Here is a 23,230-nt window from a genome sequence, read left to right on the forward strand (position 1 = left end):
ATCCAAAGCATACTTGCATCTTGTGTCATCTGCAGATACATCATGTAGCTTAGAGAAAAACATCATTTCCTGCGATAATAATTGAAATCAGGGAATAAGTTTCAGGAACGTCATCATAAATTATCAACAATGCTTCCTTAATCTTCAAATGTGACAAAAAAACACAAAATTACACGAGCAACAAACAACACACTTTGCTACACAAATCATTTGTACCAGTCAACAAATAACACACTTTGTTACACACTGTACAAATCAAACTCTAATGCAAAAATTCACACAACCGTCAACAATCACTTTGCTACATGAATCATTTGTACCAATCACATCTTAACCTTGCTCAATTTACAATAAAAATCACCTTTACTCCATTAAACTTCATCAAATTAGCAAACAAATAAAATACCTAAAACCCCCAACTGAATTAAAAACGTCCAATTTTATAAGCTAGGTTTTAGAATAAGAAGACAGATTCAAACACAAAACGTTTCAATTAACCAGATGGCGATGGAGGAGAGAGAAAGAGGTGAAAGCGGTGGCAATTTTTTATCTCTAGCGGGTGTCACTGATCTTCTGCAGATGTTATCGATCTCTTGTAGATCACTGGCGATTTTGTCGAAACTTTGATCTCCTGTAAACAATCAACAATAAGATGATGATAACTAGTGGAAGAAAGATGCATGATTGTATTTTGTCCAGAAAAACGCGTAAAAGAATAATAATATATAAAAGAAATTAAAAAAAATATTATTTTAATATTTAATTAGAATATATGTGCTAGTTTTGGAATTCAAGAAAATGTATGCTAAGTTTGGAAGAGAAATTTAAATTAGTGTTATTTTCGAGAATTTTTCATTTTTTTTTCTGTTATCAACAATTAATATTTATTATTTTCGCATATTTTTAATAACAAATTTTAAAAATATAAGTAAAATAAACCCGAAAGCAGAAAAGAAAACAACAAAATTACGACACAACACAAACATCTGTCAACTTTTTTTTCTTCCTTTTTAACATCTTTCAATCTATATGTTTGTTTCTTATACTGCGAATATAAATGTGTGATTAATAAGTGTGATTCGTGTGAACCAACGTGGAACAATTATTTGCCATTACTTTTACCACAGTCCATGTCATAACCTTCCAAACTTAACCGCAATATATTCTTCATTACAATGACGTTATAACAGAGCAAATTGTTCCTTATAATTTTTGGATACAACTATTACAATTGCTTGTCATATATATAAAAACATACACTGACTGTCAATTTCATACGCTGTTTTTGTTTAAAGATACAAAAAAAGTACTTTGTTTTATGTGCATGTATTACACAATGTACGTAAACCAAGTATTTTACTCGAATGTTAAATGTCATAGTGTTTGAATAAATAAATTTTCTTATTTAAAGGTTTTCATAGTTTTCTTTTTTTTTTTTTGGTATCGATGTCAAGTCATAAATTTAATATTTCTTTCAGTCGGCCTTGTTCTAAAGATATTTCTCTTTTTGTCGACCTATAGATATTTCTCATATAAAAAAACTTGCCACTTTAGAAATATATGAAGACAACAACCACAACGGTCCGTAGAATAGGAAAATTGTAAAACACCAAACAAAAAATAATGAAAACATCGTCTCAAGAACAGCATGTATGCGGTTCGACACTAGTACAAACTATCAATGCTCCATTACTTCTTGTATGGTCAGTCCTACGTCGTTTTGATAACCCGAAAACATATAAACAATTTGTGAAAACGTGCGCACTACGTTCCGGCGATGGAGGAGAAGGCTCTGTCCGTGAAGTCACGCTGGTTTCCGATCTACCGGCAAGTTTCAGCCTAGAAAGGCTAGATGAACTTGACGATGAGTCTCATGTGATGGTGATAAGCATTATTGGTGGTGATCATATCGTTTGGTTAATTATCGGTCGAAATCGACGGCGTTTGTGGCGAAGGAGGAGGAAGACAAGACGGTGGTGGTGGAGAGTTATGTGGTGGATGTGCCGGAAGGAAACAGAGGAGAAAACGACGTTGTTTGCTGATACTATCGTTCGGTGTAACCTTAGGTCATTGGCTAAATTATCGGAGAAGATGATGGCTCACTTTTAGAGTTTGAACTTTAAAGAATTTTCAAAACTCTTATTTTCATGAAGTTTTACATAGAAATTAGCCTTACTAGACGGGGAATAATGTAGGTATTGCTATAACCAGTACCGGCCCTCACCTAAAGCTCATGAAGCAAAGGGCTTTAAGCGCCAAATATTTTAAGTATGAAGCAAAAGGCTTTAAGCGCCAAATATTTTAAGTATTTTAGAGGCATGAAATTTTAAATGTTTTTTTAATATAGTGGTTTTTTTTGTTTGATTTTCAGTCACTTGTACTGGATTCAAACCAACCCCGCGTTAAATACAACCGATCTTTTTCCCTATTTTATCTAATCCAAAATATTCTTTTTATCTACATTTCCTTATATTAATTATACTAATAAACTAAATAATAATTAAAATAGCAATTGAACTAGTGAATAAAAAATCCTCGTCTTTCTTTTTGGCCGTTCCTTTTCTTCTTCCAATATTATTGTCAATCTCTGCTTTCTCCCCCATGTATGTTTTCTTTTTTTTCTACAATCCTACGTTTTCTCTGTTGTCTTAAGTTTTTTTCTTTCTTCTTCAAAAAGAAAAAAACTTTGTAAGCAAAACGTCAGTTAAACTTAGCATATGGTGGATTCACATATTCTCAAACAATTCTTACTTGAAATATTCTAATTTGCTATAATTTAAAACTTAAATGTAATTCAAAGATCAAAGTCATTATACTAAATTTTCTATATAATCTCCGTAGATTGCTCACTACACTAACGATTTGTCTACTTGATGATATGTTGTTTCGTGGATTGCTTGTATTTTTGGTGTATTATTTTATACTGAAATTTCATTTTTAAAGTTTAAAAAAAAAATTAGTTGGGATTAAGAAAAAATTAATTGGGATTAAGGGCATCATTTTCCGGTTCTGCTTTAGGCGTCGTAGACCTTCGGGCCGGCCCTGGCTATAACCGTGTATTTGATTGTATGTTCAAGTATCAAGTCTATGTGTTTATACGTCTTGTGAAATAATTGGATTTTTGAATAAAAAATAGAAATATTGAATTTTCAAATATTGAAATGAATAGAAACGATTTTTGACAATGTCCCGGCTTGACTAAGTGGTCGGATGCTTGAGTTGAGTTTAGCAGCTTGACTAAGTGCGACGCCAAGAAGATTGCATATATATCTTCCGTTTCCAAAAAGGCATTACTGGTCTTGTTATGGTTTCTAGGCACCTGAAAGTAAAATACTACAGAGCATATTCGATTACTGATTCTTAATATTATGTGTTGGGCAATTCTAAATCTTTCATATTTTATATGCAAACAATCTACTTGGATATATTTATCTAACTTTATTTTTTTTTCTTCATCCGACAACTTGGTCAAATCTTGTTGTTTGAATTGTTATTAACCTATAATTTATTAGATGCACCTCACATTAATAATTAAAAATAATAATTTGAAATCTATTGGATGAAAAATGCATGCAGAAGATTATATAAGGTTTTTAAGTCAAAACTAACTGGTTATTGTTTTATTTTTCCATCATAAACAATATTTGTTTTAGATATGGGTTCGTAGCACTAGCACAGTGTATATAGTCATATAGAAAATTAGATGTGGTTCTTCAAACTGCTCCAAGTTGAATCCTTAGACTCTAATTTATTGACTCAAAATCGTGAGAGATTTGAAAATGTGAGATTGCGATTCTGAGATTCTTTCAACAAGTCTAAATCAAAAGTTCAACATCAGAAAGAAAAAATGGTCCTTATCAAAATTTTAGGTGTTGGAAAGGAAACCTGAAATACAATTTCGTTTAGCTTATCTGTTTCCGGTTCAATTATCGTTACCGTCCTAAGAAAAGACAAAAGCGTGATGCTATTTTGGGTAAGGATCTTAAAATTGTAGGTTCATTTGGCCTATTTCATATTTATTTATTTTTGTTTATCCTTTTTGTCAAACTATTTATTTATTAACAATTTAAATGTGTGATAAACAAGTGTGGTTCGTATGAACGAAATCGACTACGTGGATCCATCGTAAGCCACTAGTTCTATCACAGTCCATGCCATAACCCTCCAAATTTAACCGCAATCCATTTTTCATTACAATGACGTTACAAAACAAAGGGTCATCATGTCTACAATTTCTTGTTATATAAATATAATTTATGGACAAATATAGATCTAGATATAGTCACATATTACACTGTTTGATAGTTAATTAGTCTTTTTATCTATAATTTTTTTGTTTTTATGTGCATATTACAATGTACTTAATTAGACCAAACCCTTAAACTGAATTTTCTTTTTTTTTTTTTTGATAACTAGAATTTTCTTTTTTCACATTTTATTTTATACATATCAATAAAATAAAAAATTACTTGGTATTACTTCATGATTTCCCGGTTCACCAAAAAAGGACAGCTCATATTATTATTGTCGGTATTGTACTAGATATTTCTCATATAAATACTCAAACAACAATGGAAGCTTCATTAAGATTTGAAGATATTATCATACAAGACAACGGTCGAAAAAAAAGTACACTTTCGTTTCATAACCAGAAAACACAAATGGGACCTTCTCAAGAATATCACAAGTGCGGTTCAACACTTGTCCAAACTATAGATGCTCCATTATCCTTAGTTTGGTCAATACTACGTCGGTTTGATAACCCTCAAGCCTACAAACAATTCGTAAAAACGTGCAATCTAAGCTCCGGCGATGGAGGAGAAGGCTCCGTCCGTGAAGTGACGTTGGTTTCCGGGCTTCCGGCTGGGTTCAGCCAAGAAAGATTAGACGAACTTGACGATGAGTCTCATGTGATGGTGATTAGCATTATAGGTGGTGATCATCGGTTGGTTAATTACCGGTCCAAAACGATGGCCTTTGTGGCGGCAGAGGAAAAGGAGAAGACGGTGGTGGTGGAGAGTTATGTGGTGGATGTGCCGGACGGAAATAGTAAGGAGGAAACGACGTCTTTTGCTGATACCATCGTTGGGTTTAATCTTAAGTCATTGGCTAAGCTCTCGGAAAAGACGGTGGCTCATCTAAAGTTGTAATTTTTAGAATATAGTGTTAGTATTTAAGTATTAAAATCAGGTTTAAGATAGCAAGTTAATTTAGCAACTAGCAAGCAATAGTCATGTTCGATGGGAAATAAGTACGTATATTGTCTAATATGTTTATTATATTTATGTATCGAGTATATATGTTAGTTTACCTAGTATGTTACGTTTGTTCTTTTATTTCAACTTCTTTATTCTGTTGCACGCAAACTTTTGTAATATTTAAAGGGATTTGAAAACAAAAGGTACAAATACTATAATAACGTTAGTATGCAATTTTGGTATGGTAGAAATAGATTCTTTGGTGGGCTCAGAGCTTTCGTATGAATGACAATGGATCGGATCTTGCACAATAGATATCTATGAGAAGAGTATCTCTATTTTTACCTTGTCCTTTTCACCTCCGCAGATTTAGGGTTTTTGTTTTCCGGTTGTCCAAACTTTGAAAGTCAAGAACAATTTGGCTTTTTCTTTCTTCTTCTTTTGGTCCACAAGAGTTCTCTTTTGTATATATTATGCCTCTGCTTGTGCAAGAGATTACATTTAAGATTAGATCCATATAGTCATATTATTATTATTATTATTATTATTATTATTATTATTATTATTATTATTGTTTTTTTTTCCTTTTTAATGAAATTTTGAATGTTAAGAAAACACAAGATTTACTAGTGAAAAAATCTTAGTAGATTTCTTATAAATTTATTCTAACAAATTTATTTTCATCGCAGATTTGTTATAATGAGAGAACTGGTAGAAAAAAAATATTTGTGATAAATTTTACCACGTACTGTGAAAAGTTAGATTATAGATTAAAAAATATTTTTATATTAAACGCGTGTATTTACCAATTCGAAAGTCCCTTTTCATTGCATAATTGATATGGGTTTATTGTTATCTTCTCGTAATTTTTTGACCTTTTATGAAGAAAATTTGTGAAGAAATCATTTGCCGCAAATTTGTGAAAAAGATTAACTTGAGAATTTAATACATTAAAAAATCACAGCAATAATTTCAGGAAAAAAAAAAACGAATCACAACAATACCCTTCCAATTTGGGAGAGGTTTAATTTCTAGCAAATCATGTGCTTCCTTATAGTTAGATATATATAAACAAAAAAATCTCATGATTTCATGTACAGTAAACTTCTATAAATTAATAAGGCATAGACAATGAAATTTTATTAGTTTACAGAAGTTTTAATTAATCGAAGGATTAAAAATTATTAATAATCATATATTAACTTATGAAGATGTTTTTCATTTTCATAATTTTGAAAATTTTCTATTACAAAATAAGATACTTGTTATCATTTACATTTTTATAAAAAAAAATTAATTTATAATTTTGCCTATCATAATAGGATTAATGCTAATAATTTACTAAATTATCAAGGTGAAAATAATAAATGTTAGAAGTTTAGAGTTTAGAAAAAATTGCTGGTACTATCTTTCATGTAATGATAAAGTTGATGAAGATATTATGGTGTTTTTAGAACCAGTTACATGTAAAAAATCAATTATCGCATCTTGAACTCTCCAAATTTTTTGATACGATTTAAAAAGACAACACTAAAAATGATACAATGAAAAAAGTTAAGATGAGCTTCATATTTTTATAGTTCACTAAATTTTCTTAGATATATATAGTTTATATCATTATTATTTTATTATATTGATGGGACTATATTTTTACATAGAATTTCTAAAAAAATTATTATTTTATTATTTTATCGAATTGTGTTATTTTTTACACCGATTTAACTCGAAACCAAAAAAAATTATTACATTATAACTAATATTAATTTAAAAAATATTAATTTATAAAAAATTTACTGTATGCATATTATATCGACTGTTTCTAAACATTATCAGTTATTATTTATCACATTTTTTTATAACGGTGAGCAAGTTGTTTATCCCTTAGAAGTTGAAACCATTAAAAATCGTTTATTGATTATTTTATAATGTTAAAACATGATGTAATCGAAAAAGAAGCTTGTTATATCTTTCTTTTCCATTTTAGTATATACTTTATATATATTCATTTAAAATACTCCATTAAAGCGTTAGTCCTTTTTCTTCATAAGAAACAAAATTGCCGATGGTGAATTTAATGAACATTTACTTACACTTTGAAGAGTTTGGTACTAGTTAATAAATTCGAATAAATGACAATGCTAATAATTTGTTAGTATGGGTATCTAGTAGCAAAAAAGTAAAAATAATGGTTATCCTCTTCACCTTGTTTCGATGCAGCCAAGGTCCACATTATTCATTACACGAAGGTACGCATTGCATCTTTTTTGGTATTTTTCTTTTTTCTTGACATACGAATTGTTTTAAGAAAGCAAAAAGTATTGATGATCTTTTTCTTTGCCAATATATTTTCATGATGTTAAGATAGATTATAAGTTACTGTTTTGATTTTCTATGCCCAAGAACGAAACAACATATAACAAAATAAAATGATTTATCTAAACTATGAAAACTGCATGCATATAATGTTGTTTTAATAAACAGGAAGAAATATTATGTCAGCAAAAGAAAATGAAAACGGAAAGTAAATGAAATCAACAATGATTGGACATGATTTGAGATGAATAAAGATAGAGCATGGCGTGACATTAATCAAGGGAGCTAAAAGAACTATCAAAAACGTTGCGTGGCCCAGAAAATGACGAAACATGTGTTTACATTACTTATTATGAGTTGGTCTATCTATCTAATCAAGAATGAAAATGACTTTCATATTCTGAAATTTTAGGCTATTATTATATTGGTCTGATATACATAATATGATCAAATGTAAGTACAGTAATTAACTTCTATAAAGTAATAAAGTTGGACTATAATATTTTATGAAATTTTGGATAAAGAAATTTGATTACTATGGCTGGGGAAAAAAAAAAGGGGGGGGGGGGGGGGGGGGGGGGTGAAACTGAAGTATCATTTATTAGCATTTTCAGCCGGTTCCCAAACATTACGCAATGTTATTTCTGGATCCGACAAAATTAATACAGTCCCCTGTGACCGACTAAATTGTTGTGTTTATTTTTTTTCATTATTACTTGTCGTTCGATCCATAAACTCAAAATGAAAAAAACGTTAGGGCAATTTTGTGCATAGTAGCACAAATTATCTAGAACTGGAATTTTAGACATAAAAGTAAATATGTTATTTGTGCAAAGTTTCACAAAGTTTTTTGTTTTGTTCTTCAATTTAGTAATCACAAATGAAAGTTACATGATTGGTGATAATATGAAATAAAGAAGTACAAATAATTTTATTCTGAACAAATGTTTTTATATTTTATCGCATACGAATTTAAATATACCCTTTGTTATGCCGTAATTATACGGAGTGTTACAAATCAGAACCATTGTTCTGTTATTTTATTTAGAACATCTTAGCAAAACATACATTTGTTTTGGAATATGATCAAGAATGTCGTTTACTATAAAACGAATTGTCATTTCCAATATGTTTCAAATTTCAACCAACAATTTCTTAATTAATAGTATTTGTTAATGGAGTTGTTCACGAGAATCACAAGACCATATATAATAGTCCAACAACAAACGTTGGATTGATCTTACCGAAAGTTATCTTATTTCAAGAACGAAGATGTTTATCAAATATATAACTAAATTAGTTTATAGTTTTCTTATTTATAATCTTCTTTTTTACTTTTTAGTTCAAATACTATATATTATCTTTATACTATTAATTTTTAATAGAACCATTTTTTATCAATCAAAATTAGAATTAAACCATCATCCCCAAACATTCGATATATCACACTCTTATCATTATATCTTATTTTCATAAATTTTACTTCTTCTGTTTTTAGTAAACTACATTATTTTGATACATTTTGCACAAATTATATATATATATATATATATATATTAATAAATGGTTAATTACTTAAATTCAATCAAAATAATTTTGTTTTAAAGGTAAATTAGAAAATTAAATAGAATATTAGATTGAAATTATATATTCTCTACAAAAGAAATATAAAACTCTAGATTTACAAATTTTTGTAATACGGATGGAGTATTGAATTTGTATAACCATAGAGACACTTTAATTTATTGACTAATCTTTAGTTCCCCCACATTTATTTATTTTTCAGTCCTCTCTATAGGCCGATACAATACATTTTAAAAAAATTTGCCTTTTCTTTCTACTATTAAATAGTTTTGTTTCTCTAATAATAGTATCTAGCAGAGCAGACACATCACTAACTCTCATGATTGTTTTCTTTATTTTTTTACACATTCTTGATTCTTGACACGTTCTTTAAAGGGCTGTTTTTTCGTTAAAGAGGTATTCCGAATCAACAATGGAGGAGAAAAAACTAGATTTTGATGCTCCATTCCTATCCATGAGGCGGATTCCGACTAAACCAGAAGATCCAAGCGAATCAGAAAACACCGAGAAGACGACGAAGACGACGGCGAGAAGGATAAAAGTCAAAGATTCGTGTCATGAAACAGAGCATGAAACTCTGATTCGGTTATTACAAGACCGAAGTTTCGATCATGTAATGGAACCATCTTCAGTTCCTTTTACATGGGAACAAACACCTGGAAAGCCAAAAGATCAGCATACAATAACCGAAGAATTAGACCTAATCAAATCCTTGGAGATGGTTTCTTCAACCGCAAGTTTCTCTGCTAATTGCAGTTCAAATGGAGTCAGTGAGTTCGAGAATAATGGAGATGGAGACAGATCGAGTAATGTATCAAGAGATGATGACGTCATTCTTGAGTACCGTGATCTCATCATGTCGAGATTTTTACCAGCTGCGGAAGCAATCGCCATGAAAGAGAAGAAAGAAGCTGCTCGAGTTAAAGAGGAGAGGAAGAAGAAACAGAACATTGCTCTCCAGAGAGTCTCCATGGCAATTAATCAAGATTTGAACAACGACAACGATGATGATGATCATAATGAAGATGCTGATGCAACAGTTTACTCAAAAGATCCCAAGAAAGCTCAGTTAGGGTTCTCGCCGTGGCTCTGTTCCAAGAACTCAATGGAAGTTCTTAACCCGGTTCTCTCTCGGATCAAGACATGTCAGGATATTCGGGTAAAATCGGCGAATATCATAAACCCGAAACCACTAGATCCTGTTTACAAAACCAAATCAGCTTCACCAAGAATCTTGAAATCAAACAAGGTTATGAGTGAGTCTCAAGAACTCTATGCAAAACCTAGATTTTCGAAAGAAATTTCCAAAATTTCTCTACCGAAAGATGGCGAAACACTCCGGATTCAGGGGAATCTTTCGAGGTTGCAAAGATCAACCGATCAGAATCAGAGACAAGAAATTAGGTTTCTTGTGGAAGAAGTAAAGAGAAGGAGCAACATAAACAAAAGCAGGGCACAAAATATCTCTATTCCTCAACCTCCATTGCCTAAAACTCCTTCGGAGTCATGGCTTTGCCGGGCAGTTCCAAGAAGCTCTGCCGCCTCCTACGTCGTATCCGGTCAAGCCGCCCGTTTCAGGAAGAAGATGGAGGAAAAGACTAATTCTCAGTCTATAAAATGGGAAACGATTGTGAAAAGATCGTATAAACACCATGATCATGTTCGTTACTCAGAGGTATGTATTACTCGGACGTAATTATAAGAAATTTCCTAAGAATCTTTGTTTTTAGTTTTGAAATATGTGCAAATGTGCAGGACCTCATTATCGTTCATCCCTCTCGTTAAGACAAATCCTAAAACCGGAATCTTCTTTTGTATGCTAAGATTCGTTTCCGGGTACAATAAATTTTTATTGTATTATTGTATACTATGTATAGTTTTTGTTCTGCCTTTGTTATTATTATGATTATGGTATTGTCGAATTTGTACATTTGGAATGGAAACTTGTATTCATGCAAACATCTGGTATGAAAAAATTGTATTGGTTCAAACATTTGGAATGAATTTCTTTGAAATTATATTTAGGACTGGGCATTCGGGTAACCCGTTCGGGTTCGGGTATTACTCATTCGGGTTCGAGTAAACGGGTTTAGAAATATAGAACCCATTGAGAATTTTTAGATATTTGAGTTCGGTTCGATTTGGGTACTAGTGAGTTTGGGTCGGTTTGGAATACAAATTTTAGAACCCGATTAGTACCCGAACTACCGAGTACCCGAAAAAATATAATTAAAATTAATTAAATTTAAATAAATTTAGTTAAATTTTGACTTATGTGACAAAATATTTTAGATATTTTGATTATTTTTGATATTTAGGTATAAACTAAATAAAATATTCAAAATTATAATCATAATTTTGGGGTAATTCTATAATATTAATGATAAATATTATAAATATGTTTATATGTTCGGGTTTAATGGGTACCCAAATGGGTACCGAGTATTAGCCGATCCTAACCCAAATCCACAGGTATTAGAAAATAGAACCCAATAGGGTTTTATAGGCAAACCCGTACTAACCCGAACCCAGTTTTTCGGGTCGGGTTCTGGGTTGGGTATTTGGGTACGGTTTTTATGCCCAGACCTATTATTTTATATATTTATTAAAAATACCATTTCGTGTTGTCCATTTTCAAAAATACCCCTTTTTCTATATATAAAACAACTAAATTTTAAGCCATAAACTTCAAATACTAAATCCTAATCATTCAAAATTATATCCTAAATGTAAAATAGAGAACCCAAACCTAATAAAAAAATCTAAATATTAATTTACCATATTGTAATTCTGTATTATGTATAATACATAATTATTCTGTATTATGTATAATACATAATGTATTACACATTAATTCAAACAATATTAGATATATAAAGAAAAACTATTTTTAATTTACTACTATATGAGGACTTGTACTATTTAAACCATCGCCTACTAGAAATATTTTAATTTATTTGTTTAAAAATCAAATTTGAGTATTTACATTTTTTTATCAGTTAAATATTTATCACATTCTTTAAAAGTATCAAGTTAAACTATTATTAAATGTTCCAAACTAAATTATTTTAAAAGTTTATTTCATTTTATAAATAATGCATTTTCAACAAAATAAATGTATGAAGTTAAAAAAAGTCTTTCATACTTGTAATCTTGAAATAATCGGAATATGTAAGATTAGGCTAGGAGTAATTAGATTAGACGAAAATTAATCATATGATTGATTTTTTGTCAAATGATTAGTTATTAATGGAGATGGATAGGGACATAGGGTGAACATAGCGGGTTAGTCGGGAAGTAATGGAAGCTAAGGGGAGATTTTGAGAACAAGGAGTGTATTTGATATCTCTAACCAAAAAGGTGAAATTGTATGGTAAGTCGGGTCGTATGTACATATTGTATTGGGTTAGGACCTTTTTTTTTAAAAAATAACATCTTGCTTTACTTTATTAAAATTGAAACAGAGTTTACACAATCAGTTTATGACATACACATCTAACACACGGTCAGTTTATAACATACACATCTACCAGGAAATGATTAAACGCTAAGAAAAAGAAAATAAAATCAAACAAGTGAATTCAATGTTGCTTTTTCTCGTAAGTCTTACACGCTAATAGATTATTAAATTTATTATTTTTCTTATTTGTCTTCTTCCTTACATGATCGTCTTGTTTGGCTATCATTTCCAATAAACTTTGAAACTATCAATGGTTGCGATCCATTTGTTACATCGCTTCCCAACAACACAACTCGAGCAATAGGAAATGATATCATTCCGTGTTATAGCTAATGCCCATAAATGCTGAAATGATAAGTACCATCTTCTAACTCTCGTTCAACCCCCCCCCCCCCCCCCCCCCCCCCTTGAAATTAATAACTAATGGCTGTTCAAATTCTGTGATCGATAATGAAAACCAAGCCAAAAATTTGCCAAAGACTATTTGTAAAACCAAAGATAATATGATCTCTCGCCACCATATCATTAGGCATTGTCTCGAACCGGGGCTATGAACCGATGTTTGCATTAAGCTTCTCTTCCATTCGCTTTTGTTGTCAATCCAAGACAATATGATACCAGGATCAAAAATCCAAATGACATCTCTGTACCATTGGCCGGGGAAAAAGATAACTGCCGAAAATGCCACTTCATTCTTGGGCCAATGATGGCTAATTGGTTGGGTTAGAACTTAGGTAAATGATGTAGGAGTTTGTCAAAAAAAAAAAAAAAGTGAATGATTTCGTTGAGGTTAAGGCCCAACTAGGAGTATATCATATCAGATTCACGTTATGATACTTAATTAAAAAATCCCACCTACTACCAACAATTTCAGAGAAATAAATTTAATTATTATATTAAATGAAGCAAACTCATTTGGGATTCCAATTTCCAACTAATAATAACTCATACTATGTATCTTATGTTCATGATAAATTGATGTTTTATAAAAAATTTATTGTCTAAAAAATTGATGTTCTAAATATTTTTAATACTAAAATAAATAAAAAAGTAGAAAAATAGAAAAAAATATCAGAAAAATAAATCATCTCATGCATATGTGATGACCAAAAATAATAATAATAAATCACAAAGAAAAAAGTAAATAATAAATTAGTTATATACATTCATTGTTTTATTATATTTGCAAAATCCTAAACATCAAACTATCGGAGCAAAGGGGAATAGTAAATTTCAAATGAAAATTGAATAACATCGAGAAAAAATAATTAAGGTTTGACTACCGAAATTAAAAATTAATTAAAATATAAAGTAGTGGGTAACATGTATTATATATATAGCACATGAGTTGATAATTTGTCATCCCATGTAACTTCACTTATTATATTCGCCACGTCACTAAACACTGGACCGTTGATTATCAACACTAAGTACTATCCAACAGTCCTATGAGCAGAGTTGGCTTGTAGTCTCTAAGTCAACTTTAATTTAGAATTATTTTTTAATTTTCATTTCTCAAACCCTACCCAATTCTTGGTGAAGAAGTTTCTTCCTTTAAGGTAATTTTTTTTTTTCTCTTTATAACTAAATGTTCTTAATTTTATATTTTGGGTTGGGTTCCATGTTATGTATTCTTCACATTGCTTCTTCAAGAGGGTTATTCGTATTCTCTCTTTTCTTTCTTTGAAAAATAAATTGTTTTATATTTGTTGTTAAAGTTTTGTTTGTTTCTTGTTGGTGTTTTTTTTTGCCAGGATTAATAAGAAGAAGAGAATAAACGAGAGTTGTTGACTCTTTAGGTCATCAACATTTTTTAGGGTTTTGTGATTTTGCAAAACTGGAAAAACAATGAGAGACCGTGAGTATTCAATCATCAACCTCGTCGTGCTTCTCCTACCAAGGATTCTGTAAAATTTGTCTCTTTTTTTTTGTTTTCATTCTTTCATTTTAGGAAAAAAAAAATCTGGCGATTTTGTATAGCATTGGTGTATACACCTAAAATGGGTTGTCGATGGAATCCAATTGGGTTCCAATTCTCTTGCTTCATGTTCTTGATCATTACCCTTCAATCTCGTCCCTCCTTGTCCCTCGAATCTGAAGGTATATACAAAGTTTTATATATCATTTGTGTTCTTTTTGAATTAAATGTTTTTGAGTTATTTTTGTGTTTCATTGTAGGGTTTGTATTGTTGAAATTTCGGGCAAGAGTTGATTCTGATCCTCATGGAACTCTTGCGAATTGGAATGTTTCTGACCTTGATCATTTCTGTTCTTGGTTTGGTGTAACTTGTGTCGACAATAAAGTGCAAATGCTGTAAGTATTTTTCTTATATTCATTTTCTTTGTGATTCTTGTTGAAATGTCTGATGAGATTTTATTTTTGTTATGTAGGAACCTTACTGGTTGTTCTTTGGGAGGAACTTTAGCTCCTGAGCTAAGTCAATTGAGTGAATTAAGATCTCTGTAAGGATTATTTTTTTACTAACCTCTGATCTTTTGCTCTGTTTCTTGAATATTCAAGAACTTACTAGAGATTGTAGGATACTATCCAAGAACAATCTCTCTGGTGATATTCCAAAGGAGTTTGCAACCTTTGCAAAACTGGAGGTCTTGGATTTGAGAGATAACAAGTTAAGCGGAGTAGTTCCATCCGAGCTAAACAAATAGTTGACACCGGAAAACTTGTAAGTATAAAAGGCTTGTAATGTTTTTGATTTAAAAACCAAATCAATGTGTTGGTAAACAAAAATGTTCTGTTTCTTGGTGGATTCTTCAGGTTGCTTTCTGGTAACAAATTTGCGGGTTATATGACCATAAAGTTCCTGAGACTTCAGTCGCTATATAAAGTCCAGTTGAACAAGAATCGAGAGCTGTCTTCGCTTTCCCCTGATGTCCTCGACTGTGTAAATAGAAAACTTGGATACTGGTAACCAAACTTTTATAGTCATATTGCTTGTTGATATGGAGATATAAATATTTACTTTCAATTGACTAAAACTTTAACAGTGTTTCAAGGAGAAGTCTCATAAGACCAAACAAGGCAAAGGCTATCATATTGCGGATCAAAGCAACTTCAAGGCATTATATGTAAGCATTTCCTTCAATCCTTTTGGTTTGCTTTGTATGTTCTGTTCCTCAAATGTTACTAATTGTCTATGTTTATGTCTCTTCAGGGTGCGTAGAGAATCTCATGGGAACAACTATGTATCGAATAATCGCCCAAGTAAGGCTAAAGGATGACTGAAACTTCTGCATATGGAAACATCACAATGTAACTAAATTTTTTTAATCTTGTTGCAGGTTATTCCGAGAACGAAACTAGTACCTTCAAAAGACGCGAGTTACTCGAAGTAACAAGTAATTTAGCGGCAATGCCAGCGCCTGATGCTCCTAGTCCTTCTCCTGAGGTTGTAACCATAGTGTTTCCTCAAAGCAGTGGGTCTTTTCCCGCATTAGCTAATGCAAAGAAGAGAATACCTCCGTTGGTCCCTCCTCCTTCTTCTCCTCCTGCCACCAACAACACCTTCTCTACTGATCTACCGAGGAACTTTGAAGAGAAATCGAAAGGGTTTAAGGACGTTTGGTTGTATGTTATCATTGGTGTTGCTGCTTTCGTAGCGATGATGATAATAGTAGCTGCTATATTCTTCTGTCGTAAAAGAGTTGTGAAGAGTATAGGTCCATGGAAGACTGGTTTGAGTGGACAGTTGCAAAAAGCTTTTGTTACCGGTAAAAAAAAAAGTTGTTAAAGCAAACTCAATATTTGCTCTGTTTTTTCGGTTTAACTTAAATGTGAGAAATGTTTTCGGGTGTACCTAAGCTAAACCGGTCTGAACTAGAAACAGCTTGTGAAGATTTCAGTAATATCATTGAAGCATTTGATGGTTACACTGTCTATAAAGGAACTTTGTCAAGTGGTGTTGAGATTGCGGTTGCTTCAACCGCGATTTTGGAAACTAAAGAATGGACAAGAGCTATGGAAATGACTTACCGCAGAAGGGTAATTTTAAGATAAACAGAGTATTTTTCTCAGCTTTTTTTGTTACTGGGAATTATGACTGAGAGCTTAAATTTGCAGATTGATACAATGTCAAGAGTCAACCATAAGAACTTTGTGAATCTAATTGGATATTGCGAAGAAGATGAACCGTTTAATAGGATGATGGTTTTCGAATATGCTCCAAATGGAACTCTTTACGAACGTTTGCACGGTAATACACATCTAAATCTGTCTCCATATCATCACGATCTTGTTTTGCTTAATATGATTTATCACTAACCAATCTTTATCTTCCTGTTCAGATAAGGAAATGGAGCATCTTGATTGGGGCGCAAGGATGAGGATTATAATGGGAACTGCTTATTGTCTGCAATATATGCATGAGCTTAATCCCCCGATCGCACACACTAAAATTGTCTCATCAGCAATCTACTTAACCGATGATTACGCAGCAAAGGTTCTTGCTTTCTTGCTTAACAAGAAAACTGTTTTAAGTGATTTTTCATTCTTGCTAAACAAGAAAACTGTTTCAATGGTGTTATTGATGCTTAATCAAACCCAGTGGTAAAGTAATGTACTTCATTTTTGCAGGTCGGAGAGGTTCCTTTCAGTGGACAAACCGGGAGTAAACCGAGAAAACCGATGAGTGGTGATTTAGACCAATCGTCGTTGCCATTATTATCTGAACCGGAGACTAATGTGTATAGCTTTGGAGTATTAATGCTTGAGATTATCTCTGGAAAGCTCTCAGATTCAGAAGAAGAAGGATCAATTACAAATTGGGTAAAAGCAGACTCAAAAGCCAAAACCAAATCTCAATATATCTCAAATTCACATTACGAATGTAACACTTTTATTTTATTTTTCTTCTTCAGGCATCAAAGTATCTGGAGAATGATAACTTGAGAGATATGATTGATCCTACATTGACAACATTTAAAGAAGAAGAACTTGAAGCTATATGCGACGTGGTACGACATTGTCTAAGAATTGATGAAAGCCAAAGGCCAAAAATGAAAGATGTGGTTGAACAATTGAAAGAAGTAATAAAGATTTCTCAAGAACAAGCAACACCAAGACTCTCTCCTCTTTGGTGGGCAGAGCTTGAGATCTTATCCTCTGAAGCTACATAGATACACTATGAAGAAGAACGATCTCTCTCCTCCTCCTCTCTCTTCGAGTCGTCGTCACACATGTCAGAGGTTCACAAGCTCTTCTCTCTCTCTCTCTGTTTATTGTAAACGTCGTCGTCTAATGTTACAAAAAAAAAAAAAAAAAGTTTTTTTGTAATTCTTTCTATTAAATTTTTTTTCCTGGTTGGTTTTTGATAGTGTATTTGAAATCCAGATAATATAACGATGTGCTTGTATAATTGTTGTATACTATCATACATATACCTATTACGTATATATAATTTTACGTCTTTTGTGGTGAAATGTTGTTGTATATGAGTTTTTTTACTATATTTTTTTTTTAATTTTGTCTTCTATATATAGCAAATGATCTTTTATTAGTAACAACTTAAGAGACTAATTTGTGATCAATAACAACGGAAGACCAAAAAATTAACAAAAATATTACCTTGAATCAGATTTTACATTTACATCGTCTGAGACAAAATTGTTTGTGTACATGCTTCAATCTTCATCTTAAAACGAACGTATAATTACATTTAAGTGGGAGATTTCTAACTCTTTTAGGCGAGAGAAGAAACAATACTAGATGCACTAGAAGTTTTTCTAGAATGAACTGTTTATGTTTGTCTCCTCATTACATGTGTCCGGGTTAGACAAAGGTTTACTGTTTACACCTCCTTACAAGATTTAAAAACTCATTTGATGTTTATTTTTGTCATTGACGTTAATGCAAATACCCAATAATAGAATAATAAAAGATATGAGTCATATAGTTCAATAACCTGAGCATACAGAAACATCTGGAAAACGACAACTATGACGAACTTTTTTATTAAGCACGTTACACGAAGAGACTCGCCTGCCATGTGTCAAACTATCCTTATACGTGTCTAAATTCACTGCTATAAATAGAACCAATTATATCGCTGGGAAGTGGTGTGTAACGATCTTGTTTTTTTTAGATAAGATAATTGTGTTGGACCGCTTGTCCAAAATTTCCTATTTTCTAACAGGTAGATTATTCAATTTTCTTTATAGCAACTGTGCATGCAAGACTTGACTCGTGATTTTGAGGTGCATTCTCTCTTTGAAAAAAAAAAAAAAAGCTTTCCTAGTATTAGTAAATAGGTATACAATGTTTTTTTTTTCTAGTTTTACTAGATACATTTCATATTTCATTTCGAACATAAAATCTACCTTTCCAACATTTTAACTTTTTCTGCAGCTTTCATTTGATGCATGTGAAATTTATTATATTCACTTATAGAACTATCAACTATATATGAACCTGGGCATCGATCAATGATCATAACGAGTTTTTTTTAGTATAACTTCCCCCCGTAGTAAAAGACAAAGTTAAATCATAAGTTATACTATGAGAAGAAAATCCAAAAGTTGGAGAGGACTCGACCTCTTTTCAAGTCTCTAATCCCCAAACATATGAATACATTTCCTTCAGTTAATAAAAAGGACACAAAGAAAAATATGAATATTTATTTATACAAAAATAAAAATCATATTTACTAAGACATCATTTTGATATTCTGATTCCTGAATTTTGCATCATAATCTTCTCATGTAAGTATTAGATTTACAGCTTATTAGAAGAACCTAACTTATTGTCTATTATATAACTAATTGATAATATCTATATATATATTCATGCAAAATCTTGAGAATTTCTTTCAAAATAAGGACCCATCTAATGTACAAAGGTTTTTTTTGGTTTGAGTATAATTTAACGTTCATTCAAAAAAAAGAAAAAAAAAATTGTTTTTCTTTTTGTTTTGTCTGGGGTGTGCATATATATGCTTTGTATGACTTTTTCTAAAAATAGAGTGAGCTGGGGTGTCGGCTTCCGTTACTTAGATGGAAGGTTTTTCACTTTTCTTTTCCCGATAATGAAGAACAAGAATATATATATATATATATATATATATATATATATATGCACAAAATTAATGGTAAATTAACTAATTTTGGAACGACAAGTTGCACTCTCTACCAGTCTTCCACGTAATGCATGCATGCATTACTTCTTCTCGATTCCCCGCAAAGCACGTATAATCTTCTAACTTTCAATAATACTAATACCCGTTAATAAAAGGTGTCCAATTAAACGTTACTTGTCCAAGTTCATTTTCGACTTTTGTGTTGTCAATGTTTTTTATATTTATGTTACAATGCAGGGTAAAAGAATAATTATTCAGGTTCGTAAGGTCAAGTAGTTTACTTGTGTTTCAATTTGAATTGAGCTTTTAGCTAAATATATCTACATTATTAGAAGTAGAAAATATTAATCTTCAGTAATTTTTAGTTTATTTTGGTTATATGTAATTTGGACATATTTTCGGTTAATTATATAACTAAAACCGGATTCGACATATTTTTTACCCATCAATATTATATACACAGATAATCATTAATCAGAGAACAAAGGATGGTCCACGAAACATTTGACTGTATATAAACCCAACGAAATGGAACCAAGAAACACAAACATCAAAAGATATAAAACAAATAAATATAAAAAAAAAAAAAAAAAAAAAAAAAAAAAAAAAAAAAGAAATGGGATCTTCATCGAAGAACATCGAACAAGTTCAAGAAATTTGTTATCTCCAGTGGATGGGTTTGCAATCTCAACGCATCCCTGAGCTCAAACAACTCTTAGCTAAACGACAATCTCACGGCGATAAAGAAACGACAATCTCACGGCGATAAAGATAATGATAAAAAGCTCCGTGAATTAACGGAAATGATCATCGGAGATTTCAAAGATTACGCCGGAAAAAGAGCTAATCTTGCTCACCGCCACAGGTGTAGCTCGAACTACTATGCACCGTCGTGGAACACTCCTTTAGAGAACGCTCTAATTTGGATGGGTGGTTGCCTACCATCTTCTTTCTTTAGGCTCGTTTATGCTTTGTGTGGCTCCCAAACTGAGATCCGTGTGACTCAGTTCCTCCGCAATATCGACGGCTACGATTCTTCAGGTAAGGGTTTGGACGTTTTCGTTTTTGAGAACTATACAATATACAACAACAACAACAAAAGATCAAAAACTATTTTTTTAGTCCGGTTTAACAAAGTTTGGTTTGGTTTTGATCCGATTTTTCGTTTTTCAACATAAAGAGTTTGAGAATTTCGAGAATGAAAAATAAGTTTTTGGTTCGGTTTAGATTGGTTTGGTTCAATCTGATTTCTGGACCGAGTTGAAGAATTTAGTAATATTAGGTTCATATTGTTTGAGACAAGAATGCTAGATTGTAACTAGGGATTTTATATAAAATTGGTTCGATTTGAAGTTAAAAGTAATTTGTCTCGGATCTATATTATACCAAATATTTGGTTTTGTTTTGTTTTGAGGTTTTATATTAATATACGTTTGGTTTCGTTCGAGTTTGGTGAAATTTGGTTTGGATTGACAGGTGGTGGTGGCGGCGCATCACTTAGCGATCTTAGTGCGGAGCAGCTAGCAAAGATCAATGTGTTGCATGTAAAAATTATAGATGAAGAAGAGAAGATGACCAAGAAAATCTCAAGTCTACAAGAAGATGCGGCAGATATTCCCATCGCCACCGTGGCTTACGAGATGGAGCACGTGGGAGAGCCTAACATGGTTGTCGATCAAGCTCTCGATAAGCAAGAAGAAGCTATGGCCGCTTTATTAGCCGAAGCCGATACGCTGAGGGTAGATACTTTAGCGAAGATCGTCGAGATTCTATCGCCGGTACAAGCAGCGGATTTCTTACTCGCCGGGAAAAAACTTCATCTTTCAATGCATGAGTGGGGAACTATGAGAGACCGTCGCCGTCATGATCGTGTGGTTGACTCCGAAGGTGATGCGCGGGGAGAGGAAGTGAAGTAGTCTTTATTATATTAGAGATGCATGCTATTATAGGTACGTTCGTGTCAAATATAAGAATTGCATAATAACAAGAGTTATATAATCTTGATACTATAAAGTATATGTCATTACGTATTTTAAGGATATATAACCCTTATATATATGCTCGTTTTTATTTCTGAAGTCTTAACGTATAGCAATGTGCAATGCGTTACGTTGGTTTATTGTATATGTACTTAAGTTTTGTTTTGTATAAGATTTAAATAGATGTCTTTTAAATGCAGAAATATATTTTTAATATAATCTTATATATATAGTAACGATTATTTTTGTTATAAGATTGTAGCTTTTAAGGAAAAAAAGTTAAATGTATAAGATCATTTTGATGTTTTATAGTATATATATTTTAGTACAATATATGAGTAATTAATTTAATTCTAGAATTAATTCACGTGAGGATAAAAGATACAATAATATATATTCGATGCATGTACAACTTGTGATGAAATGGGCCGCACCGACGACAAATAGTCAGATGAACTGAGATTTGTGTGTTTACGTGGAAGCAACATGTTCTCGTCTCGACAAGTCAGCTAGGAGATTTTTATCCAAGATTGCATTGGATCTTTATATTTTATTCTTAATTTTTTTGGTGTGAATATTTGCCTCATTATGTGAACATTCATTTTTTTGTTGAAACAAAACACATTTCATATAGTACTTATTGAAAATAGTAGGATTTTCATTGCGTTCACCAAAAAAAAAAAAAATGATTGGGAGAGGTACCCAGTAAAACTTAAACTCCAATATTTTTTCTACAAAGGAGAGTATATATTTTTCTCATGCTCTATATCGATCTGTTTGCCTTTTTTTTTTAGAGCTCTCTTCAAATTCAATTCTGGATTTAATTTGAAATTTTTTTCCTGAATTGGATCCTATGGACACTCAGAATTTACAGAAGAAAAGTTGTGTAGATGATTCACTGCAGCAAATTCTACACTGTTGGGCAAAAGAGTATGAGGTCTAGGTAGTTAAGAGATAGGCAAGTAAGAAGAAATATCAGAAGTTTATAAACGCTGTTCCTCTGCTTTACGACTGAAGTTATTGGAACTTTGTCTTTGCTCCCACACAGAAACCACCACTGCATCATAGTCATCTGCAAGAATAATTGGAAGAACAAGATAGGGACAATATTTGGCGTGATGGTTTATACGACTACAGTTGTTGCAGATTTTTCTGAGTTTTTCATATTCAAAACCAATCATAGCTCCTTCTCCAGACTGAAACCAAACTCTTCGAAAGAAACAAAGTCTATCTGTGAAAACAAAGTCTATCTGTGTTTCAGACTCTTTTAGGGGACCAGAAACACAAACCCACGAAGGAGAAAGGAGCAGACCATATCCAAGGAGTATTGGACCAAGCCAACCAAGAATTCAACCTTAGGGTCTCCGCAGGGCCGGCTCAGTCAAATTTGTGGCCCAATACAAAACAATTACTTTTTAATGAATTTTATAGATAAAAAAATAAAACTGAAACTAAATCTTAAAATTTCGGAAAATGAGGCCTATTTTTGCAATAAAAAAGTAGATAAATTTAAAATTTAAGGCTAAATCTATAACTTTCATAAAATTGAAGCCTATTTTTGCAGTAAAAATATTTTTTGAGACCTATTTTTGTTACTAAAAATCTCAA

General features: G+C 31.7%; 2 protein-coding genes and 4 pseudogenes across 4 annotated transcripts; 5 read left to right on the top strand and 1 right to left on the bottom strand.

Annotated features, from left to right (window-relative positions):
• The first annotated feature begins 1,576 nt into the window (after nt 1-1,576).
• On the top strand, nt 1,577-2,344 carry LOC104724811 (abscisic acid receptor PYL12 pseudogene; annotated as a pseudogene).
• Nucleotides 2,345-4,606: 2,262 nt separating this feature from the next.
• Nucleotides 4,607-5,419, top strand: LOC104724812 (abscisic acid receptor PYL11). Its single transcript, XM_010443360.3, has one exon. It carries the CDS (start codon nt 4,662-4,664, stop codon nt 5,148-5,150), a length of 489 nt encoding a protein of 162 aa, XP_010441662.1. The 5' UTR covers nt 4,607-4,661; the 3' UTR covers nt 5,151-5,419.
• Nucleotides 5,420-9,312: 3,893 nt separating this feature from the next.
• LOC104724813 (uncharacterized) lies at nt 9,313-11,113 on the top strand. Its single transcript, XM_010443361.3, has 2 exons — nt 9,313-10,770; nt 10,851-11,113. Exons 1-2 carry the CDS (start codon nt 9,508-9,510, stop codon nt 10,878-10,880), a joined length of 1,293 nt encoding a protein of 430 aa, XP_010441663.1. The 5' UTR covers nt 9,313-9,507; the 3' UTR covers nt 10,881-11,113.
• A 1,563-nt stretch (nt 11,114-12,676) lies between these two features.
• Nucleotides 12,677-13,248, bottom strand: LOC147934749 (uncharacterized; annotated as a pseudogene).
• A 1,007-nt stretch (nt 13,249-14,255) lies between these two features.
• LOC104724814 (protein MALE DISCOVERER 1-like) lies at nt 14,256-17,991 on the top strand (annotated as a pseudogene). Its single transcript, XR_015570957.1, has 13 exons — nt 14,256-14,655; nt 14,734-14,869; nt 14,947-15,018; nt 15,096-15,239; nt 15,332-15,481; nt 15,562-15,642; nt 15,729-15,778; nt 15,856-16,284; nt 16,353-16,555; nt 16,634-16,766; nt 16,858-17,012; nt 17,147-17,338; nt 17,431-17,991. The product of XR_015570957.1 is annotated as a protein MALE DISCOVERER 1-like (transcript).
• Nucleotides 17,992-20,185: 2,194 nt separating this feature from the next.
• On the top strand, nt 20,186-21,825 carry LOC104724815 (protein DELAY OF GERMINATION 1-like; annotated as a pseudogene). Its single transcript, XR_015571084.1, has 2 exons — nt 20,186-20,684; nt 21,120-21,825. The product of XR_015571084.1 is annotated as a protein DELAY OF GERMINATION 1-like (transcript).
• Nucleotides 21,826-23,230: the final 1,405 nt, after the last annotated feature.

The sequence above is a fragment of the Camelina sativa genome, chromosome 11 (assembly GCF_030686135.1).
Source record: "Camelina sativa cultivar CO46 ecotype springtype chromosome 11, ASM3068613v1".
Lineage (NCBI taxonomy): Eukaryota > Viridiplantae > Streptophyta > Magnoliopsida > Brassicales > Brassicaceae > Camelina > Camelina sativa.